The 21,307-nt window shown below is 39.4% G+C and overlaps 1 protein-coding gene across 2 annotated transcripts in view; it reads right to left on the minus strand.

The window, feature by feature from the left end:
• Positions 1-4,252: 4,252 nt before the first annotated feature.
• Positions 4,253-21,307, minus strand: part of CEP126 (centrosomal protein 126) — a 46,832-nt gene continuing 29,777 nt past the window's right edge. The window contains exons 6-11 of one of the 2 annotated variants that reach the window (XM_074572975.1): positions 17,065-19,189; positions 11,847-11,935; positions 11,463-11,550; positions 10,720-10,929; positions 8,211-8,275; positions 4,253-4,623 (exon numbers count right to left, since the gene is read on the minus strand). In XM_074572975.1, the coding sequence (XP_074429076.1) occupies positions 4,519-4,623; positions 8,211-8,275; positions 10,720-10,929; positions 11,463-11,550; positions 11,847-11,935; positions 17,065-19,189 (2,682 nt within the window). In that variant the 3' untranslated portion in view covers positions 4,253-4,518. Of the gene's footprint in view, positions 4,624-8,210; positions 8,276-10,719; positions 10,930-11,462; positions 11,551-11,846; positions 11,954-17,064; positions 19,190-21,307 lie in introns of both variants that reach the window. The other variant, XM_074572974.1, reaches the window with a different exon arrangement.

Below are 21,307 nucleotides of genomic sequence, written 5' to 3' on the forward strand. Positions count from 1 at the left end.
AGCCATGTTTCAGATGGCAGTCCCCAATTCACTCCGCCCATATTTTGCTGATTTCTTTTCTAATGTGCATTGTCATTCCTGTTTTGTCAGCAGAATTTGACAGCATCAGTCAGGTTCTCCTCCCCAGTAGGAGCTTTACCAAAGCTTCTGCCGCACAACTCAAGACTTGTGTACTAAATACTGGCCTGAGACAGGGAAAACCACATTTCAAGGGTGCCTTTTAGTCTCAAATGCTTTGAGGTACCCTCAGTCCTGCGGCTGTGTAGAACAACAGTGTTCACTAATGAAATTTTACACAAAAGTTGGCTGCCCCCAGACACTGTCACAGAATCACAGAATCATAGGGTTGGAAGGGACCTCTGGAGATCATCTAGTCCAACCCCCCTGCCAGAGCATGAAGTAAAGGTTTATTTGTGCCCCCTTGGGCTGCAAACCATGGTGTTTAAAATGGTTGAGACACAGAGTACAGCTGTCAATAGTGGCTCTGCAAAGGCCTTCATCCCTTCACAAGGCTGCAGTTCTGTTCGCTTGGGAATCTAGTAGCTACAGAAATACTTTTTCCCCATGAAAGCAAATTGTCCAGGAACAGTGGTTGGAAGAGGAAAGTTTCTGCCTCTCCCAGTTCCCCTCTTCCCTCCCATTACCACTGCAGTTCTTGCTACCACCAAGACCTTATCAACCAGCACAGGCCAAGATCCCTGCTGCCTGCTGCCCTTTGGCTGGCAGAAAGCTCCAGAAGAAGATGGAGAATCAGAGTCTTGTTCAGATACACCAGGCTGCTGTGGCAGCTCCAGCTGCAGCTCAACCAGTCCCTGTCTCCCTGCCTGTCCCTGCCAGCACTGAGGACATGGCACAGTCCCTGTGTGGCTGCAGCTTCACCCATCCCTCCCATCCACAGCGCCTTCATGCCTGTCACCTCTGCCTCCAGTGCCAACAGCAGGCAGGGGCCCTTCCCACCCTGACCCTCAGGTCCATTACCTCCTGTCACCCTTAACACCTAGCTGCAGGTGCTGTGGCTGGTGGCTATTAGCCTGTGGTGCCCTCCCAGAGTCGAGTGAGATAATATTCTTCCTGGCATTGGAGGCTGCTACATCAGAGATGGAGGAGAAGGTGGACCTTGGCAGGGGTGCTTTCACACCCTGCAAACCTCTGATGGGGCGTAAAGATTGTGTTAACATCAGGACCTTTCTTCTAACCCTGGCCTTCTCCTGGCCATGTCTGTGCTCAGGAGGCTGCTTGTCAATGACACCCTCATCTGGCTCTGCTCCCATCTGGTACATTCTCCCTAGCTGCCGCCTTGTATTAGCCGATGGGCTGAAGACAATGCTGTGTCTGTGTCTACACCACTACTGTAACTTTCCCTGAGTAAAACTAGAATGGATTTATCATTACACACCCCAGACTGCCACAGAAGAGCTGCGGAGCTGCCATCTTGTGCTGAAATCTTGCCGTCATTTGACCCTGGACCATTACTGCTTAATTACAGGCCTCAGATTTGTACGGTGTTCATCACAATCAAGTTTTCCTGGGCATTGCAGTAGTATAACAAAATATTATGCCACAGGTAAATTTCCTTTATAAGTCCATGATTTACGGATGGGCCAGTTTACTCAGCGTTGCGACTTAAGGAGCAAATTAGACTAAGAAGATGAATGTAAAGCAGCAAATTTCTTTCCAAGAAGAACACGCTTGCTTTCCGTGAAATGTGAAAATTTAATTTTATCAAAGAAAAATTAATTATATGCTCCAGCCCCCCTGTACAACTTCATGTGACCTGTTGGTCTTTAGCCTTTTGCTTAAAGTGTATTTCGTTACATGGGAAAGGATATGTACTGAGGACACATGGTTATTTTTTGGGCTCATTTGCATGTTGTTCTCTGTAAAAGCACCGAGGTGTACTTGCACCTGAAACCATCCCTGTGGGTGTTCAATGAAGTTGAAAATCAGGCACAGAGGTGCACATTTAAAGAAGTTTTGTGGGTGTTTTGTATTTAGGCTCGTACTGGAAACTATAAGTTTAACCTGTTTTTCATGTTTTCTTTTTATGGTAAAATTTTATTGTAGAAAGTCATGGGCAAATTTTTTTTAAAAAGCAGCAAAAATGGTGGGCAGAGTGAAGTTTTTGAAAGAAATCTAAGGTATGTAAATTTTAGTATGTTCATGTCTAAACCAAGCTTGTTGATTTTAACATAGTTTTCTTCATACTTGAAAAATAAAATTCAGCCTTTTACTTTTTTTTTTTTTTTTAATTTCTATATGATAAACAGAAAAGCCTGGAAACATCAATTTGAAGAATAACCATCAACTAATGGGAACAAAAGACCTTGTTGGCTCTTCACAAGTGCTCAGAATCCAGCAGCTGCCTCTGGGTCCACTCACACATTCCTGATGCCCGAGAGTCACGCTGTTTAGACACCTAAACAAAAACTATACTTTAGTATTGTCAAAAGTGCCAAAGTGATCTAGGAAACAAGGTTATTATCTTTGTGTTGAAGCCTGTAACCCTAAATCAAATATAACTAATTTGAAAATATTTTCCTAGAAACATAAATGCAGGCATCTGTTTTTGAATGAACTCTCTCCGTGTAATTGAGGAAGCTGACTCATGGGCTTTGCTTTCGCCACCTGAACCGATTAACAGGAGAAGAAACCTGGTTAAGCTGGTGCTCTGGCTTGCTGACTAGCAGGGTTGGTTTTGATCCATGGCCTCTGGTACTTGGATTATTTGCTTTCCCCTCTCTTAAATTCTGTGGGGAAACTTCCCCTCACTATTTAAATATTAAATCCTCACCCTACTGGAATGTCGCAGTGTACTGCGTACAGAGATGTAAGGGCTCAGTATTTTCAGTGCAAACCAATTTTGAGTTCCAGCTCAGAAGGCCTTTGTTCATCTGCTCTGAGGAGACACGCATGTCTTTTGCTGGGAATTTTACAGGTCTTTGAGCACCAAAGATCCAATAAGTACAGACACACAACAGAATCCTTTAGGCATGGGGACTGCAGCTACAGTTTCCCTCTTCTGGCAGCAGCGTCAGGACAGATGGCAACAGCAAATGTAAGACACCAGGTTTCTATAATTTTGATGTTTAAATACAGTTCATCTTAACAGGCTCCTGACTGAAGTCAGCCCCTTTGAGCCTACCAGATTATTCCTCCAAAGATGCTGCAATGCCTAGCTAGAGGAGAAAGGTAGCATTATTGCAGTCTTCAAAACATCGTTTTGAAAAAATTAATCTTTCCCTAAACCTACTTTGTAAAATTTCAGCTGCTGACTATTTGCTACGTATGCAACTCGCCTTAATCTTGGCTGATATCGCGCACTGGCAGGTAGCTCTAATCCTCTGATAAATTGTCCATTGTTATGATGGGCACGTGTTTTCCTCTTGTCTCCTTTTTACAGGCTGGTTCCCTCCTAAGCAATGACAGCACTTACAGTGTTGATGATCATGGTATGATCGTGGTATGACCATGGTATGATGATCATGGTATGATGGAGAATAACACAATTTTTAAAATACTGTTGCCAAATAATTGTTTCTTTTGGGAAGATGCATTCTATTCAGAGAAATGCCAGTGTCCCTCCGGGTGCATGATCCCATGGTTGCACCGGTACAGCACTGAGCCCACTCCTGAAATGCAGCTCTTCTAAGCTCCCATACACTTTAACAAAGACTAACAGTAACGGTGTGGGGTTCAGGCACATTTCTCGTGGAAATACAGTCGTGTTTAAGTCCCCAGACTAAGCCCACAATTCTTGCTGTATAGCTACGAACAGAAAATCAGGCATCCAATATGGAGTTAATTTTCTTTAATTTTCTTTAATTTTTCTTTCTAATTTTCTGACAGTTTCAGCCTGGGGTTCTTCACATGAAGAGCCGAGTAAGAATTGCTCTTTCAGTGCGAGTGTTGATAAACATTGCTGTGAAAATCTGGAGAACAGGAATCTCCAACCAATTGAACAAGACCTACAGGAGCAGCTGCTGGGAGAGGTACGATGTTGGGAACACAGTCAGTTTTAGAGCCATCAGATGAAGCTACTGAGTAAGGGCAACACACAGTCTGCAGTAATTTGCAATACAGCCACCAATATAAAGAGAAAAGGTGAAACTCCACGTATTATTTAGCAATAATCAAATCACTTTTAAAATATATCTTTTACGATTGTAACAGAATCTATTAGCGAATCTTAAAAAACTGGAGAAGTTAGGAAAGTAGTGTATACATAATCTAAATAATAAAATATTTGTTTTCCTTTCACTCTAATTACAGGCACAGGAAATTTACACAATCAATGCAAATGCTAAAAATGTGAAGTATTTTCATTCTTTTAATTTTACAACACAGTGCATCATAAAAAAGACTTAATTATCCTAAAAATGCTTACCAGTCAATTGACATTCATTATTTGAGCTACTGCTTTCATCTTTATTTTGTTGCTAATTTTATAATGTCAAATAGTAGATACATTATATATAAAGTACCTAAAGCTGTAGTATCCTGGAGCGGATAACGTCAGTATCACCTGTGCAGCTGCAGTCGATTGCTAACTGAGGCATTCTGGTACTGCTGTGAGGCTTTTGTAGTGTTCATCCCCAAAGGGGAGGATAGACATTGCTGAATACTCTAGAATAGAATGGAGAATAATGAGGTATACATGTACATAAACAGAAATGCCATTGTGTATAATATGACATTCCAGAAACAACATTTGAGGACATCATGTGATTTTTTTTCTGTTATATAAACAATTGTGCGCCTTCATCTGGATTTAGAGGTTGGTATCACAGGGTACAATGTCATTCCCAGAATTACTGAGTGAATATCCATCCTTCTTGAAGAAGTAAGGAAGGGGGTTAGTACAACTGCCACCTTGGACTTCTGAAGGTCAGACTTTGGCCTGATTAGGAGACGGTTGACAGAGTCCCCTGGGAGGCAGTCCTGAAGGGCAAAGGAGTCCGGGAAGGCTGGACATTCTTCAAGAAGGAAATCCTTAATGTGCATGAGGTGGCTGTCCCCACATGCCGTAAAACGAGCTGGTGGGGAAGAAGACTGGCCTGGCTAAACCGAGAGCTTTGGCTGGAACTCAGGAAGAAAAGGGAAGTTTATGACCTATGGAAGGAGGGACAGGCCACTCAGGAAGACTACAAAGATTTTGTGAGGCTATGCAGGAAGAAAATTAGAAGGGCCGAAGCACGACTACAACTTAATCTGGCTACTGCCATAAAAGACAATAAAAATGTTTCTATAAATACATTAACAACAAAAGGAGGACTTAGGAGAATCTCCATCCTTTATTGGATGTGGGGGAAAACATAGTGTCCAAGGATGAGGAAAAAGCTGAGGTACTTAATGTCTTTGCCTCAGCTTTTATTAGCAAGACGCCTTGTTCTCAGGGTACTCAGCACAGAGCTGGATGACAGGGATGGAGAGCAGAATGAAGCCCCCATAATCCAAGACGAAATGGCCAGTGAGCTGCTACACCACTTAGATGCACACAAGTCTATGGGGCCAGAAGGGTCCACCCGAGGGTACTGAGGGAGCTGATAGAAGTGCTCACCAAGCCATTTCTCATCATTTATCAGCAGTCCTGGCAAACTGGGAAGGTCCCAGCCCACTGGAAGGTAGCAAATGTGATGCTCATCCACAAGAAGGGCCACAAGGAGGATTACAGGCATGTCAGTCTGACCTCAGGTTATGGAGCAGATCATCTTGAGTACCATCACACAGCACATACAGGACAACCAGGAGATCAGGACTAGTCAGTATGGGTTTATGAAAGGCAGGTCCTGCTTGACTAACATGATCTCCTTCTGTGGCAAGGTGACCTGCTTAGTGGACAAAGGAAAGGCTGTAGATGTTGTAAACGTAGACTTTAGTAAAGCCTTCGACACTGTTTCCCACAGCATTCTCCTGGAGAAACTGGCTGCCCATGGCTTGGATGGGAGTACTCTCTGATGGGTAAAAAACTGGCTGGATGGCCAGGCCCAGAGGATGGTAGTGAATGGAGTTAAATCCAGTTGGCAGCCAGTCACAAGTGGTGTTCCCCAGGGCTCAGTATTGGGGCCAGTTCTCTTCTTTAATATTTTTATCAATGGTCTGGACGAGGGCATTGAGTGCACCCTCAGTAAGCTTGCAGACGACACCAAGTTGGGTGGGAGTGTCAACCTGCTTGACACTTGCTAGGATGGGTCTACATATGTATCTGGACAGGCTGGATCAGTGGGCCGAGGCCTACGGTATGAGGTTCAACAAGGCCAAGTGCCAGGTCCTGCACATGGGTCACAACAACCCCATGCGACGCTACAGGCTTGGGGAAGAGTGACTGGAGAGCTGCCTGGCAGAAAAGGACCTGGGAGTGTTGGTCGACAGCCGGCTGAGTACGAGCCAGCAGTGTGCCCAGGTGGCCAAGACGATCAACAGCATCCTGGCTTGTATCAGCAGTAGTGTGGTGAGCAGGACTAGGGAAGTGATTGTACCTCTGTACTCAGCATTGGTGAGGCCTCAACTCGAATACTGTGTCCAGTTTTGGGCCCCTCACTACAGGAAAGACATTGAGGCACTAGAGTGAGTTCAGAGAAAGGCAATGAAGCTGGTGAGGGGTTTGGAGAACAAGTCTTATGAGGAGCAGCTGAGGGAGCTGGGGTTGTTCAGCCTGGAGAAAAGGAGGCTGAGGGGAGACCTTCTCGCTCTCTACAACTACCTGAAAGGAGGCTGTAGCAAGGTGGGGGTTGGTCTCTTCTCCCAAGTAACAAGTGATAGGACAAGAGGAAATGGCCTCACGTTGTGCCAGGGGAGGTTTAGATTGGATATTAGGAAAAAATTCTTCATAGAAAGGGTTATCAAGCATTGGAACAGGCTGCCCAGGGAAGTGGTTGACTCACCATTCCTGGAGGTACTTAAAAGACAGGTAGATGTAGTGCTGAGGGACATGGTTTAGTGGTGGACTTGGCAGTGTTAGGTTAATGGTTGGACTTGATGATCTTAAAGGTCTCTTCCAACCAAAATGATTCTATGATTCTATGGTTCTGTGGATTCTATAGGATTCTATGGTAGGACAGGCTATGAAGAAAGTCCCAGAGAACATACAAGGTCAAAAATGCTTTAGTAAAACACAGTTAGATCCAATAAAGGTAACTATACTACACTAATTGCTGGAAAACACAAAATTTACATGCTGTTAAGCCATAAGAAATTAAATTTGTAAGATAGGAGGCAGAAGAGAGGAAGCTGAGGTTCCAAGTCGCACCCACTACTAGGATTCACTAGAAGAGAGGTAATGATGTGCTCTGTGTTCTTTCCACGGTCCCATTTTAAAACCAGGCAATCATTTTGAATTTAGGAGCCTGGATACCTTCTGGGGTTTTTCAGTCTCAAACTCAGATGGCAAAAGCCTTCTTAATAAAGAGTATTTTCTCTAACATTTTTGGTAACATTTTATCCAGTAAAGTATATGAACCATGTGAAAGTATATAAAGGATGTGAAGTACACAGGCATCTCTCTATAGTTTTTCCTCAGTACAAATATATAGTAAAGGAGGAGACTAATAATACAGAATTATAAATACTAACTCCTGCATTATAAACTGAACATTTGAAATGTAAATTTTGTACTTCAGACACTCATCTGCCTGTTCAGTTCTTTATATTCCAGCTATCACGATTATTTTGCTTCAAACTGACGAGGTCTAGAATATACGAAAAAAATACACTTATTGAAGAAAGGTAATACCTATCATCTATAGAACACAGCATATCTGCAGTCAAAGCAAGAATTCATTGAATTACCAATTATTTTATGCAGTACCATGCATCATTCCCCCTTTCATCTCTACGTTATTAAGAAATACAAATTAATTATGAGCTATATATAGTTCAAATCGACCCTGCTAAATTACTATTCCTTAAAGGTTCTTGGAACTTCCTGGACTTTGCAAGTGTCTTCAGATTCCAAAAGGAAAATGAAACCAGAGGATGAGGCAGTCTGGTAAAGCCTGTTTACAGTACTATAAAAATTCATATGTGTATTTTTTTTTAGATTTTTTTTACATTTTTTTACATACATACACATTTACAGAAATCAAAATCTGAAAATCTGTCAAGCCAGTGAATAGATTGATGTCAATATTTCCAATTATTTCTTTTTCTGTAAAATAAGCCATGAGATCAATTTGTAGGAACTAAAGCTGAACATATTTACATTAAATACTTACTAAAGGGGTGATTAGCTGCAAAACATTTGAAGCAGATGGGTTTCTGGTAATGGCTTCTTGAAGATCTAAAAATTGCATGAAAGCGTATCATAAATATTATGTAAACCAAGTACCGCAATAGAAATGTGATTCACAGTCAAATATTCAACACAAAACTTCCGGAAGATTGTGGAAATGTAGTTTAATTGCACTGTTCTTTTTTCTCCTACCAACAGCTGCTGAAGTGTATGTCATATCTGTATTTTTAAAATTTGCAGCTAGATATTATCATCTGAACAAAAAATTCAGTGTCCATAAAGAAATCTAAAGCTAGAAAAAAGAATGCCAGCTACTCAAAGCTGGCAACAAAAATTCCAGACTTTGGTTAGTGAGTGACTAACTGTTATTCATTAAAAAGACTGCTGTGAATGCACACAGTTTTAGTCGCTTAATTTGGTAACATGTGAAAACAAAGCCAAAAAAAGGGGTTCAAAAAGGTCACTGTTTAAAAAAAGCAATGTACTTACATGACATGTGAGTACTTACAACACTTTATGCACTTACTTACAGGTACCAACTTACATGTACTTACATGTCCTATAAGTCTACCTGTAAAATTCCCCAGCTTCTTGTTACCAATTTTAATCCCCAAATAATTAGGCAAGCTAATTACATTTCTAAGATACATACATATATATGTATTACAATCATTTGCAGTTTCTTCATTTGCAATCTGTTAACTCCTATGATTCTTTCATTGTTTCTGTCATATTCCTTATGTACTTTTCTGACAGTTTTCAAATTTTTCCTTTTCACGCTTTGCAAACTTCAGCTTTCTTGCTCCCAGTTCCTTTGCTGCATTTGCCTTTGCTCCTGTTTCTTTGTTATTTCTCTGTTATTTATACAGCAATTTATTTTCTATTTTCTTGTATTTCTCTTTTCATATCTACTTGCTTAACCTGAGCACATCATACTAAATCTCCTCTCTGACAAAAGACAGAATTCTTCACTTCTATTTGCCTGGAAGCAATATCCATGAGGTACATACAGTAAAATGAAATTCTGAAGCACTGTTTGATGGGAGCAGGAATTGTAAGCTACAGCTGCAGAAAGTTTCTAAGCAGTTGCAAAGGTCTTTTATTCTGCTGTTGCAGTTTACAGGAAACTGAAGCCTTTTTCCTCAAAGTCAAGCAATCCACCAGTTGATGTAGAAATGTATGGATAGTGTGCAGGAGCTTAATAAGCTCTGCTTTAGTTTGATTCCAGTCAATAGGGAGGTAAATGTGGGTAACCTGATCGTGAAATGGTGCAGTCCACAAGGAAAAGAAGTAGAATAGTAAAATAAAATCAATGGACTTCAAGAAAGCAGACTCTTATAAACTCAAATAATTGGCATGTAAAATTTTATATGAAAAAAGTCCAAGGAAAATATAAAATTCATGAGAGTCGGCAGTTCCATAAACAGCAAAAATGTCAAGCAGAATTTATTCCAATGATATGGAAAGCCAGGCAGTCCAGTGAAGAGACCACAAGGTCCCCATTGATTTCAAATACAGAATGGAGCACACAAAATGCAAAAACTATGTCAAACTAATGAGAATTTTTATGGAAGACCTGTATGATCATGTTGGTCAAAGCAAATAGTAACCATTGGATACAGTAGCAAGAGACCCCAAAAGTAAGTTTGTTCTACGAGTATGTTAGTTATAATAGGATGACGAATGAAAGTGTTGGCTAACGAATCACTGGAGAGAAAAATATATCAAGAATGAGTACAGACTTTTATCCCCACATTCTTCAATGAAATGTCAACTGCAATGCGACAGCTCATATAAAAAGCACTTCTTAAAGCAGGTAAGAAATCATCCTGGGATACAAAAAGAATAGATTAGGGAATGCTCAAGTAAGTTTGAGATTTTTAAAGTAGTTGTGCAAGTGATATTCACATAAACATTCAGATTTGGCTGCAGCAATCTCAGAACCGTATTTGTGATATGGAGAAGAAGAGGAACACCCTAAAAGACTAGAAGAAAGGAAATGAAAAGCCATTCATTATAAAGGGCTACATTTGCAAAAAAATATAGGGTGTATAATATAAAGCGTAATTACTTGCAAAAATAATTGCAAAAAAATTAAGATGGATAAACACTGGAACAGATTCCTAAGTGAGGCTGATACATCTGTATCTTTACACTTTCACTTTAAAGAACAGTTTTGACAAACATCTATTAGATACAACATCTACAGTTGGGCTGAGGCAGTTTCTGAATGCATCCTGCAGTCACATTTTGAAATTTTTTTTTGACCAAGGCAAAGTCACCATTATTTTAAATTAATTTCATTGACTCTAAGGAAGGTTTCATGATTTTGATTTCCTGTTTGCTATATTTAATAAAGAATAATAAGAATAAAATAAGAAGAAACATATTTCTACCACAGGATTCACGTTTTTAATCCAATTTAAGCCATGACAACAAATATAAAGTTACTTAATCACTTGATGTGGGATCCTATTTATTATCAAACTTACTTTGTAGCCTTTGATTGAGACGATCAAGAGACTGGAAAATCTTCTGTTCTTCTACTGAAAGTGCACTCGTGCCTAGACACGGAGCCCTGTTGAGCAGTGAGGGCTGGCTGGCTGGTTGCACATTTTCCATAGCTGCCAGGATTTCACCTTCTGAGGCTGGTGTACTTGCTAGTTTTTCTGCCATAAGAAACTGAACAGTGCTTTCTGAAACTGAAGAGATTACAGGGGTAACTTCAAATGAGAAGAGCTCACGACATTTAAATATGCTGCTTGTTTTCATTACTATAGGTCTGTGAAACCCACAAAATGCACATTAAAAGATCAACAAAGTGGCAAAGTCAAAAAGCACGACATGTTAGAAAATGCCATAATTCAGATCACTAGTGCATCTTACAATTGGCACCACAGCAAGTTCTACTGGGTTCAGAAACATATAATGATAGCAAGCAATACCTGTCCGTATCATAGTTATGTATGATACATCCAGCTATCATACAGTTAAATACAAACAGGAATGGAATGAAACTTGAGTATATGTTGTAGTGCATTTATAAAACCATCAATATCGTGACATATGATGCTATATCTTACATTTCCGTGGAAAAAAACAGGTCTAGACAACAAACTACCCTTTCTTACTTAGAATCACTGATGCCAAAACACAGAAGTGATGTTACGCAGTGGATGTATTAGGTCATGACTTTATGTATAATAAAGAATTGAAGTGAGATGTGGTACTGTACCTTCATCAGACTTATAGGTGTTATTCCTATTTTGTACTGGATCAAATGCAGATTGAACAGGACTCAGCTCGACGGTACATAATGAATTCTATCAAAAATATTGTAAGAATATTTTAAGTGTAATTTAAGGTAACTATACTACTTTCTGAACATTTTTTATTTATTATTTCATATTACTAAATGTTTTCAGGTGCAAAAATATTAGTGTATATTAATACAGTGATGTATTCTAGTTGGTTTTATTCTTTTTATTAGCAGTGACAGCAAGCTGACTAAGCACATTGATTCAAAATTGTGTGACACTGAACAAATCTTTGATATTCCTGAAACTCTTTCCATTTTGAAGAGAAATAAGCTTTTTTTTTAATAGTATTTAATATTTACCTGTGCATGATAAGCAGGCTTCCATCTTTTAGAGGCTACACTTTGTCTTCTGTGTTTATTTTCATGGTTGTTAAAAGCCTGCTTTTGTCCTGTAACAGGAACAACACCTTAAATAACAGGCATGCAAAAATAAACCAAAAATGTGTAAAAACATGATAAAGATAGTAGTAACAAATCTAACAATGGTGAGTAAACATCTCTGCCCAAATTTAGATGCTTACCTTGTATATGTTTACATCCGATCTCGCTGAATGTATTTTCTGATAGTGAAAAGATAGAAACAGGCACTTCTAAGGCATATTTAATGTCGTGTTAGCATAGGACTGTAAGATACAGATGTGGATCGTATGTGGACATTTATAAGCAGGTTAAGTGAAACCCCACTTTGAATCCCTCATAACAAAGATGGTCTGTACAATGATACAAGGTGGTCTTACAAAGTAAGAGGGAGAATGAACAGTGAACTATGACATAACAAATAGCACATAATGTACCAAAAAGTAATGTTTTGCCAAGATGCTGTGCCTTATATCTTAATGGATTCAACTTTTGTTAAGATTGCATAGCACCGTGCAGAAAATGTGTAATAGTTCACACAGTTTATTTGATTCACAGAATCCCAAAATGGTAGAGGTGGGAAAGGATGTCTCGGGATCATCCAGTCCAACACCCCTGATTGAAGCAGGGCCACCTAGATCTTGCTGCCCAGTACCATGTCCAGGTGGCTTTTGAGTATCTGTAAGGATAGAGACTCTACAAAGTCTCTGGGCAACTTATACCAGTGCTCTGTTACCCTCATGGTAAAAAAAAAGTGTTTCCTGATGCTCAGAGGGAACCTCCTGTGTTTCAGTTTGTGCTCATTGCTTCTGGTCCTTTCAGTGGGCACCACTGAAAAGAGCCTGGCTCCACCCTCTTTGCACCTTCCTTCCAGGTATTTATAGATGTTGATAATATCCGCCATGGCCTTCTCTTCTCCAGGCTGAACAATCCCAGCTCTCTCAGCCTTTCCTTCCAGGAGAGATGCTCCAGTCCCTTCATTGTCTTCGTGGCCCTTCATTGGACTCTCTCCAATCTGTCCGTGTCTCTCTTGTACTGAGGAGCTCAGAACTGAACACAGTCCTCCAGGTGTGGCCTCACAGGTGTGATTCAAATGCAAAGTCATGGTTTAAAACCTTAGTTCTACAGCTTGGGGTTTTGTAGTTAATCTCACTGATTTATACATCTGTACACTAATTTTAATGACAGTACTGCTGTATAGTATTTTCCCTCAGCTGGAGAGAGATGCAAATCAGCATTTTCGTGTGCAAGTCATGAATCCACATATCCAAGGAGATATTACATTCTCATTTGTAAACACAGTTACTTGATTTGTAAATGCAGTTACTTGATTTATACTTGGGAAGATAAATTACCTATTTATTCGCATAATAAATATTTCCATATGCAGTTAAACTACAGTTCATGATTAGACCAATAGGTATTTTAGTGATTTTAACAGAATTTTATTTCTTTATTTGTTATTACAGTGGTATTTCGATTCAATATTTCTCAGTGATTGAGACAGCCAGCATGGCTTCACCAAGGACAAGTCCTACCTGACCAACCAGTGGCCTTCTATGATGGAATGACTACCTCAGTGGACAAGGGAAGAGCTCTGGATGTCATCTATCCGGACTTCTGTAAGGCCTTTGACACGGTCCTCTACAACATCCTCTTCTCTAAGTTGGATAGCTATGGATTTGATGGGTGGACCGTTAATGGATGAGGAATTGGTTGGATGGTCACATCCAGAGGGTAGTGGTCAATGGCTCAATGTCCAGATGGAGACTGGTGACAAGTGGTGTCCCTCAGGGGTCCATATTGGGAGCAGTACTGTTCAACATCTTCGTCAATGACATAGACAGTGGGATCGAGTGCACATTCAGCAAGTTTGACGACAACATCAAGCTATCTGGAGCAGTTGACACACCTGAGGGACAGGATGCCATCCAGAGGGACCTGGACAAGATCAAGAAGGGGGTCTGTGTGAATCTTATGAGGTTCAACAAGGCCAAGTGCAGGGTCCTGCATCGTGATCAGGGCAACCCCCAGTCTCAATACAGGCTGGGGAATGAAAGTATTGAGAGTGGCCCTGCTGAGAAGGACTTGGGGGTACGGGTGGATGAGAAGCTGGACATGAGCCAGCAATCCTTGCTACATCAAAAGAAATGTGGCCAGCAGGTTGAGAGAGGTGATTCTCCCCCTCTACTCTGCTCTCATGAGAGCCCACCTGGAGTACTGCATCCAGCTCTGGAGCCCTCAGCACAGAAAAGACATGGGCCTGTTGGAGTGCGTCCAGAGGAGGGCCACAAAAATGACCAGTGGGCTGGAGCACCTCTCCTGTGAGGAAAGGTTGAGTGAGTTGGGGTTGTTCAGCCTGGAGAAGAGAAGGCTCTGAGGAGACCTTATTGCAGCCTTTCAGTACTTAAAGGGGGCTTATAAGAAAGGTGGGGACAAACTTTTAATAGGGCCTGTTGTGATAGTACAAGGGGTAACGGTTTTAAGCTAAAAGAAGGAAGATTTAGAATAGATATAAGGAAGAATTTTTTTTGCCATGAGGGTTTGCCCAGAGGGGTGGTAGATGCCCCATTCCTGGAAACATTCAAGGTGAGGTTGGATGGGGCTCTCAGCAACCTGATGTAGTTGAAGATGTCCCTGCTTATTGCAGGGGGGTTGGACTGGATGACCTTTAAAGGTCCCTCCCAACTCAAACTATTCCATGATTCTCTGATTCTATAGTTCTATAATTCTATGATTTAACAAAGCAGAATTCTTACCATTTGCAGAAAAAAAACCCAATTCATTGATCCTAGAAGCAGATTTGAAACTACTTATCTGGCTGCTGCCATCAAGAGTAACGTGGGACACCTTAGCTTTTGCCATTTTGTTATATGTGAATTACTGTAATGTGACACATGGTGCTGAATAGCACCTGAAAAGAAAAGCAAATGTGATCACTTTATATTGAACACAGGGAGAAATTTAAAAAGAAGCAAAGAAGAAATCCCTTGTTATATTAATAATCATAGAATGTTTTTCTGAAAAATATAATCCAAAGTTGCTCTATTGATATGCATCGACACTTAATTTAATTAGTTTGAAAGACATGCTAGATCTACACCAAGAGACTCCTCTGAGAAATGTAAGACAAAAATATATTAAGTGATAGTATCTTTAAGGGCATGAAATACTGAGCAGTCTGCCCTTATTTAACTATAAGCATATGAATTAATACCATTTGTCACAGGCTAAATGTTAAGAATATTTTTAAAGCATTTTACTGATTGAACGCCAAAGTACTTAAAATAATTGTAGTATTCAGCTACAGTATAATATGTGTCCCCCAGAAGATACACCACTTGAAGACTGGAAGCCCAATTAAAGGAAGATCCTCATGGACAACAATTTTATTTATTCATCTTGTTCTCACTTTTTTTTCTCTACATTTGGCCAAGCACTGCAATAGATCCCATTTTCTGCGGTGTCCTCACAGACCTCACTGAACTCTGTAATAGTGCCACAGCAGATATTTTACTCAAGAACAATGCAGTACTCAGTCTCTCATAGCAAGCACTTCAGGACAAAGACTTTGGTGATCTATGTGCATTTGCAGGCAATAGAACAAATAATAGCAAGTCATTACGAGTTATCTAAAGTATTTAAAATAAAGAAGAATTTCGAAACACTTTCAAACCTAAGCAGATATTGAGAGAGGGCCATCCCCCGCATTTTTGAAAAGAAGTTACTTGGTGCTTCCTCTAAAAGAGCTGGAGCTATGTGATACTGGGGATGTCACATTTAAAGTCGCAGTGAAGACAGTATTAGGAGCGCACACAACTTTGACCCAATAACTTTCCTGATTAATTGATCTGATGTGCAAATAAGGACATCAAGAGGCAAGTATCTCTGCTGGAGGCGAGGCATGGTAATGCAAGTCTTCAGTCATTTCCAATGTAAAATCAAACAGGTTAACTTAAGTCACACATATCTTAAGCTCATCTCTTTGACTTTGAACTGGAACGGACAAGCAGATAACATTTCTCATTTCCCACCCCTGCTTTAGGCCAAGAATATTCACCTGCCTCTGCTCTTACAAAACAGCTGTTCTGAATCACTTCATAGTTAAAACTATGTATTACTGTAGATAGATAAAACCAGAAATTTAGGGTTGTTTTTTTTTTAAAAGTCATGGGAATTACTTATTTTGGTAGAAAGTATCTTTGAGCTGCACGGCTGATCCTCCGGGTGATGCCAGTATGTGAAGTGTTTTGGATACTGCTTGTACCTGAAGCAGGGTCTACAGCTTCAGGAGCGCTGCCTCCAGCTGCAACCCTCAATAGGAAGCAAACCAGCATACAACACACAAACTACAAGCACAAGGATGCCATCAGTGCCCGAGGCACAGAATATAGCTAGGCTGCAGAGGAGAAACAAGGCAAATCAAAAAGCCTGAAACCTATTTTGAAATGTAAAAACCAGGAAATTAAAATCTATTCTCCCAAAATTTCTTATGCATCTTTCCTCTGTTTTACCAATCAGTCTCTCCATTATATTGTTCCCAACATTAGTTATTAATAACATAAAGGGTTATTCCTAAAATTTCCTAAAATTCCTTATAAATCAGACATACTTTGCAGCACAGCAAAATTTATCTGGTAGAAGCTCTTTATTTTTAACCTACATTTCAGTTTTTTGAGCATTAATTGGATTACTGAGACTAAAGCATAGTAATTTTAGGCATTTACAGTATCAGCATTTTAAAAACATGTTAGATCTACATTTCATTCACTCAGGTGGCAGTGACTGATGGACAACAAGCTATCGCTCCCAGTTACCTTGCAAACTGGCTCATATAAACTTAGTCACTTCCTCCTATACCATTATTTAGACCACCTGTCACATCTGCTCATTAGCCAGGCATATAATCTCAGGGAAAATGCTTCCTTTTCATTTAATATTGTAGAGAGCTATTAAAAATGGGGATCAATGTTTGAGAGGCCTCTGGGCAGCACTAGAATAGAAGTGACAATGACAAATGGTAAAAACTTGTTAAAACTGGCTGTATTGTGTGAATGGATGAAAGGCTGGGTGTTTTAACTGAAAACAAATTTGTGACGTAATTGAAAAAGACTTTCGTCTGAACATCCCCCCACCCCAGACCCAGAAACATGACTCTTACCAGTGGCAGGGTCTTTTGGAGCTCGGGCAATATGCGCTCCTTGCCAGGAGGTGCTTGTTTTCCCAGCTGCTGGGATATGGTGGAGAAGTAATCCATTTTCTGCGTTAGCAGGTCTTCTTTCAGTGCAGGCTACTGAATGATTTTGACAGGCGCTTGTCTGAACATTATTTACAGAACACCTACATTTTGCCCAAGGTTTGTATTTGGCCGTGCTGCAGCCAGGTGTAGGTATCCCAGTGGCCAAGTCCAAATGACAAGTAATTCTCTCACTGTTTTCTGCACCCTTTCTATTTAAAACCTGATCTGCTAAGAAAACATGCCTTTCATTTAAATCATTCTTGCGTGTAGTGGTAGCTTGAAGACTTGAGGGCTGACGCCCAGGGCTGGCTGCATTTTTGCCACTTCTGTTTCCCGGCAGAGGTGCGGATGGTGGGTGAGGTGCCACCAATTTCCCCGGAGCTTTCAGAGTATTGTTGGCTTCAGTGGCTGACTGTGGTCGGATTATAGTGCCTGTTCTCTTCTTGGGCATAAAACTTGGCTGGCCTTTTACAGATCTTGGTCTTCTAGTTATTTTTGCCTTATTTTTGAGTTGGTTAATGTCATTAATTTTAGAATTGTTACTACATACTGGGGGATTACTTTCTTCACCTTGTGATACCATCCAAGCTTTTTTAGTAGAAAAGGAACCAGTAGACATAAATATATTCAGAGGCATGCATTCTTTCTTTGATTCTTCAGTATTAACATTTGGTTTTGATATATGAGAGTTTTCCTGATGATTTTTCATGAACAAGGGGTTTGAAGGTTGAGCAACAATACTTAAATTAGTCTTAGGAGCATCATTTGTAGTTTGAACATATTGCAGCTGTGCAGAAGATATTTCACTGGTGGTTTTTTCATAGCATTTTTCATTATTTTCTATTATTATCTGGTTAATTTGATCATGCCATCTTAACTTTGTATTGTATTTTTCATTTTCTGCACTTTTCTTTTTTATTTTTGCCAGTTCTAAACTGTCTCTGATAGAAGACACAGGCCGAGTTCCAAAACTGATCCCATGGTTCATAACCACAGCTTTGAAATGGCTGGGTTCATATTTAGATTCCTTCTTTAAGATACTTGTGAATAATCTTGCTCTTTTTCTTTCAAGAATATTGTTTTTCAGGGTTTTGTGCTGTGCACGAGTGCCAGAATTTAACTCTGTGTCAGACACCAGTGACATAGTTTCTATCATATTTCCTTTCTCTTCCTCTCTGTTATTCTGTTGCTTAACATCACACAGAACTGAGGCATTTGGTATGTCCTGAAATAAAGATGATCCTGGATTAGTGTCATCAATACATTTAATATTTTCTTCTTTTGTTTCAGTCATTTTTCCGGAGGTATTTTTTAAAAACTCCGTACTGATGTTTTTGTCCTTTGGTAACGTATCAGCTGTGCTAGGAATGCCAGTGGAACATCCCTGATTAGGAAATAGGATTATAGATGTTGCAATAGGTTGACTGGAGGTTTGCACAGATATACTTCTTTTTTGTGGGGTCATTTTAAAACTCTGATCTTGCATCAGATCCTGAACTCTTTCTCCTGGAATACAGTCAGGGCTGGCCCAGACTTTGCTAGGATTGAAAACAGGATGACCACTGGGTAATGTGCTGGCCGTTCCAGAAGATGGTTTGCTGCTTTCTTCTTTTATATTTTGCAGAAAACGAAATGCATTACTTACAGAGCGTTCTTGCTTACCAGAGGCAGAGAACTCTGCAGGGCTTTTTCCAGGTCTGTGAGAAGCAGATGATTCCTCTTCTGAATTGTTTACGTGTTCAGCAGGAGTTAGAACATTATATTTAGCTAAAAGATTATGAATAGGTAAGTTGTGGTTGTTTTGCAAATCTACATTTCTCAGACAATTATTTAGATGCACATTTTTAGAAGTACTTTGAGCTGTATAAAGCAAACCATTATTCCTAGTCTGTGATTTTTCTGGATTGTACAGGGCACAGTCACACTGTGTAGTCAAAGATGATTCACTCGGTGTTGTGTAATTTCCATTTTGTTCTCCAGCCTCAAGACTGTCAAGGCTTGACAAGCTTTCTGAATCATCTGTTTTCTTGACTTCTTGATGAAAATTCTGAAATAGAGGCATAAACCCAAACTGTTACATTTATCAGAAATGTTTTTTTTGCTGATATTAATTTTTCATTAATGAGACCTTAGGCTAAAATACAATAAATATTGAGTATGGTGCTTTTACGACTTTGTTCATAGCGTCCTGAGTGTTTCCATCAAGTCAAAATTTACCTGTGTCCAATTGTAAAAGGAAGCGATATGGTCTGGACATGAAATTCAGAGGAAAGAGCTGCAACAAATTGCATCTTAAGTTTTAAATCAATTCTGCAATACCGAAAAAGGAACAAGATTTGTCTAAAAAACACCACTGTTTCCAAATTGCCCTGTGGCACAGGATGTTTTTTGTACTGTAACATGTAAGGCAGTTTACAAAATGAAAGAGAATCCATAAAAATGCAAATTTGATAGTGGATCTGCCCCAAAATGGATTTTTTTGATAATACCAGACTGAATATGTTTATTTTCATACAAAGTGCCACAAGTGATGAGGATTTAAACCTTGTCGTAGAAAACACATAAAACATCTCCCCGCTACCATAATCGCAGTGATTAACACCTCCCCCCAGTGAAACGCCCTCTTCTCATCTTTCATAAAGAAGAAAATATCATCTGATCTGTGAGGACAGATCAGGTCTAAGGGCATATGGGAGTCCCATCCACTCCCCCAACTTCTTTGTCAAACTTTAATGTAGGATGAATAAGAGCAACTGGCACCATCAGAACCACCATTGGGACAACTTTATGTATGTACTATGTAGGCATTTTTTTCACTATTACTTCTCCATCCAAACACTGAGATGCCTAACATGGTTGAAAATGCATACCTTTTTAAGTACAACATTTCAAAATACACATAAACATAATGGAAAACAAGCCCACAACCATTTTCACAATCTCATACTCTCTCTCTCTGCCGTTAAGTTCACTTCCATACAAGTGAGTAGCTAAGTGATTTTAAATGATGTGTTGGAAAAAACTGGGGTGGTGTTGGAAAAACTAAGAGAAGCTGCATCAGATATGCTATTTTATGCAATGAAGACCTTAAATCGAAAATGTTTCAAATAGCAAAATCTGTTAACCTAGGTAAGTGATTATGTAAGATATTATATATCCCCTGTAATTCTATTACAATAGAATTAACATTTTGAAAATTTACCAAAGAATGCATAAAATTAGTGAATAAGTACATATTTTTGTAGTAAACCATTTTAATATCCTAATAAAATTGTTGTACCGTGATGTTGCATAGTATATAGCTGTACAAATATTTTAAATTGCAGAATAAAAAGCTTCACGAGTCCTGAAAGACATTTTATGATTGAATTAAATCTTATCTTGCACTATATGTGTTCAGAGTTAGTGCAGTCTTCTATTATAGTTATGATCTGAGATAAGGAAACTAAATAGAAGAACAAAGAACCAAATGTAGAGAAAGATTCTTTTAAGGAACATTTTCAAATGGAAGGCATACAAACCAGTGTCTTTCTAATAGAAAAGAATAAATAACGCTTTGATAGGTATTTATTAACCTTTATGCTTGGATAAATTATATTGTTAACCTCTGCTTGAACTTCACCAAACAAGGAAAAGGCATATGCTCAGAGCTTTCTGTACCACACCAAATTTAAGAACTACCTTTGAAATTTTCAGATGGGAAAAAAAAAACAGTAAAAAGAAATTATAGGTGTCAGGCTTACTGCTTGTCTAATTTGAAACTGCACCTGTATAGCTGAACATGTGTTTCTAAAATGGCTAAGCTAAACAAAGGAAAAATTTTGTAAGGATTGATATTAAAAACCCTGTTCTGATAGCAGGTTAACTTAAACTGGTAAATCTGGAGGGTGCAAGAAAAGTTGCAACTTCCAGAAATAAGATCAAAAAAATTCTACCCAGTTGTGCTCCAGAGGTTGAAAATAGACTTGTTAAACAAAACCTCATGGGAATACAAAATCTCAGTTGAGGCAACGTCCAGAAAAAAATTAGGAACTAAGGAATAAAGAAGGATTCCTCATTTAAACACATACTCACTTTTACTTAGTTCATGCAAATTTAATTAATTTACATTTATTTTGTTGCATCATACAATTTCATCATTTCACACATTAAAGATGCTTATCAT

Source organism: Larus michahellis, chromosome 1 (genome assembly GCF_964199755.1).
Source record: "Larus michahellis chromosome 1, bLarMic1.1, whole genome shotgun sequence".
Taxonomy (NCBI): Eukaryota; Metazoa; Chordata; class Aves; order Charadriiformes; family Laridae; genus Larus; species Larus michahellis.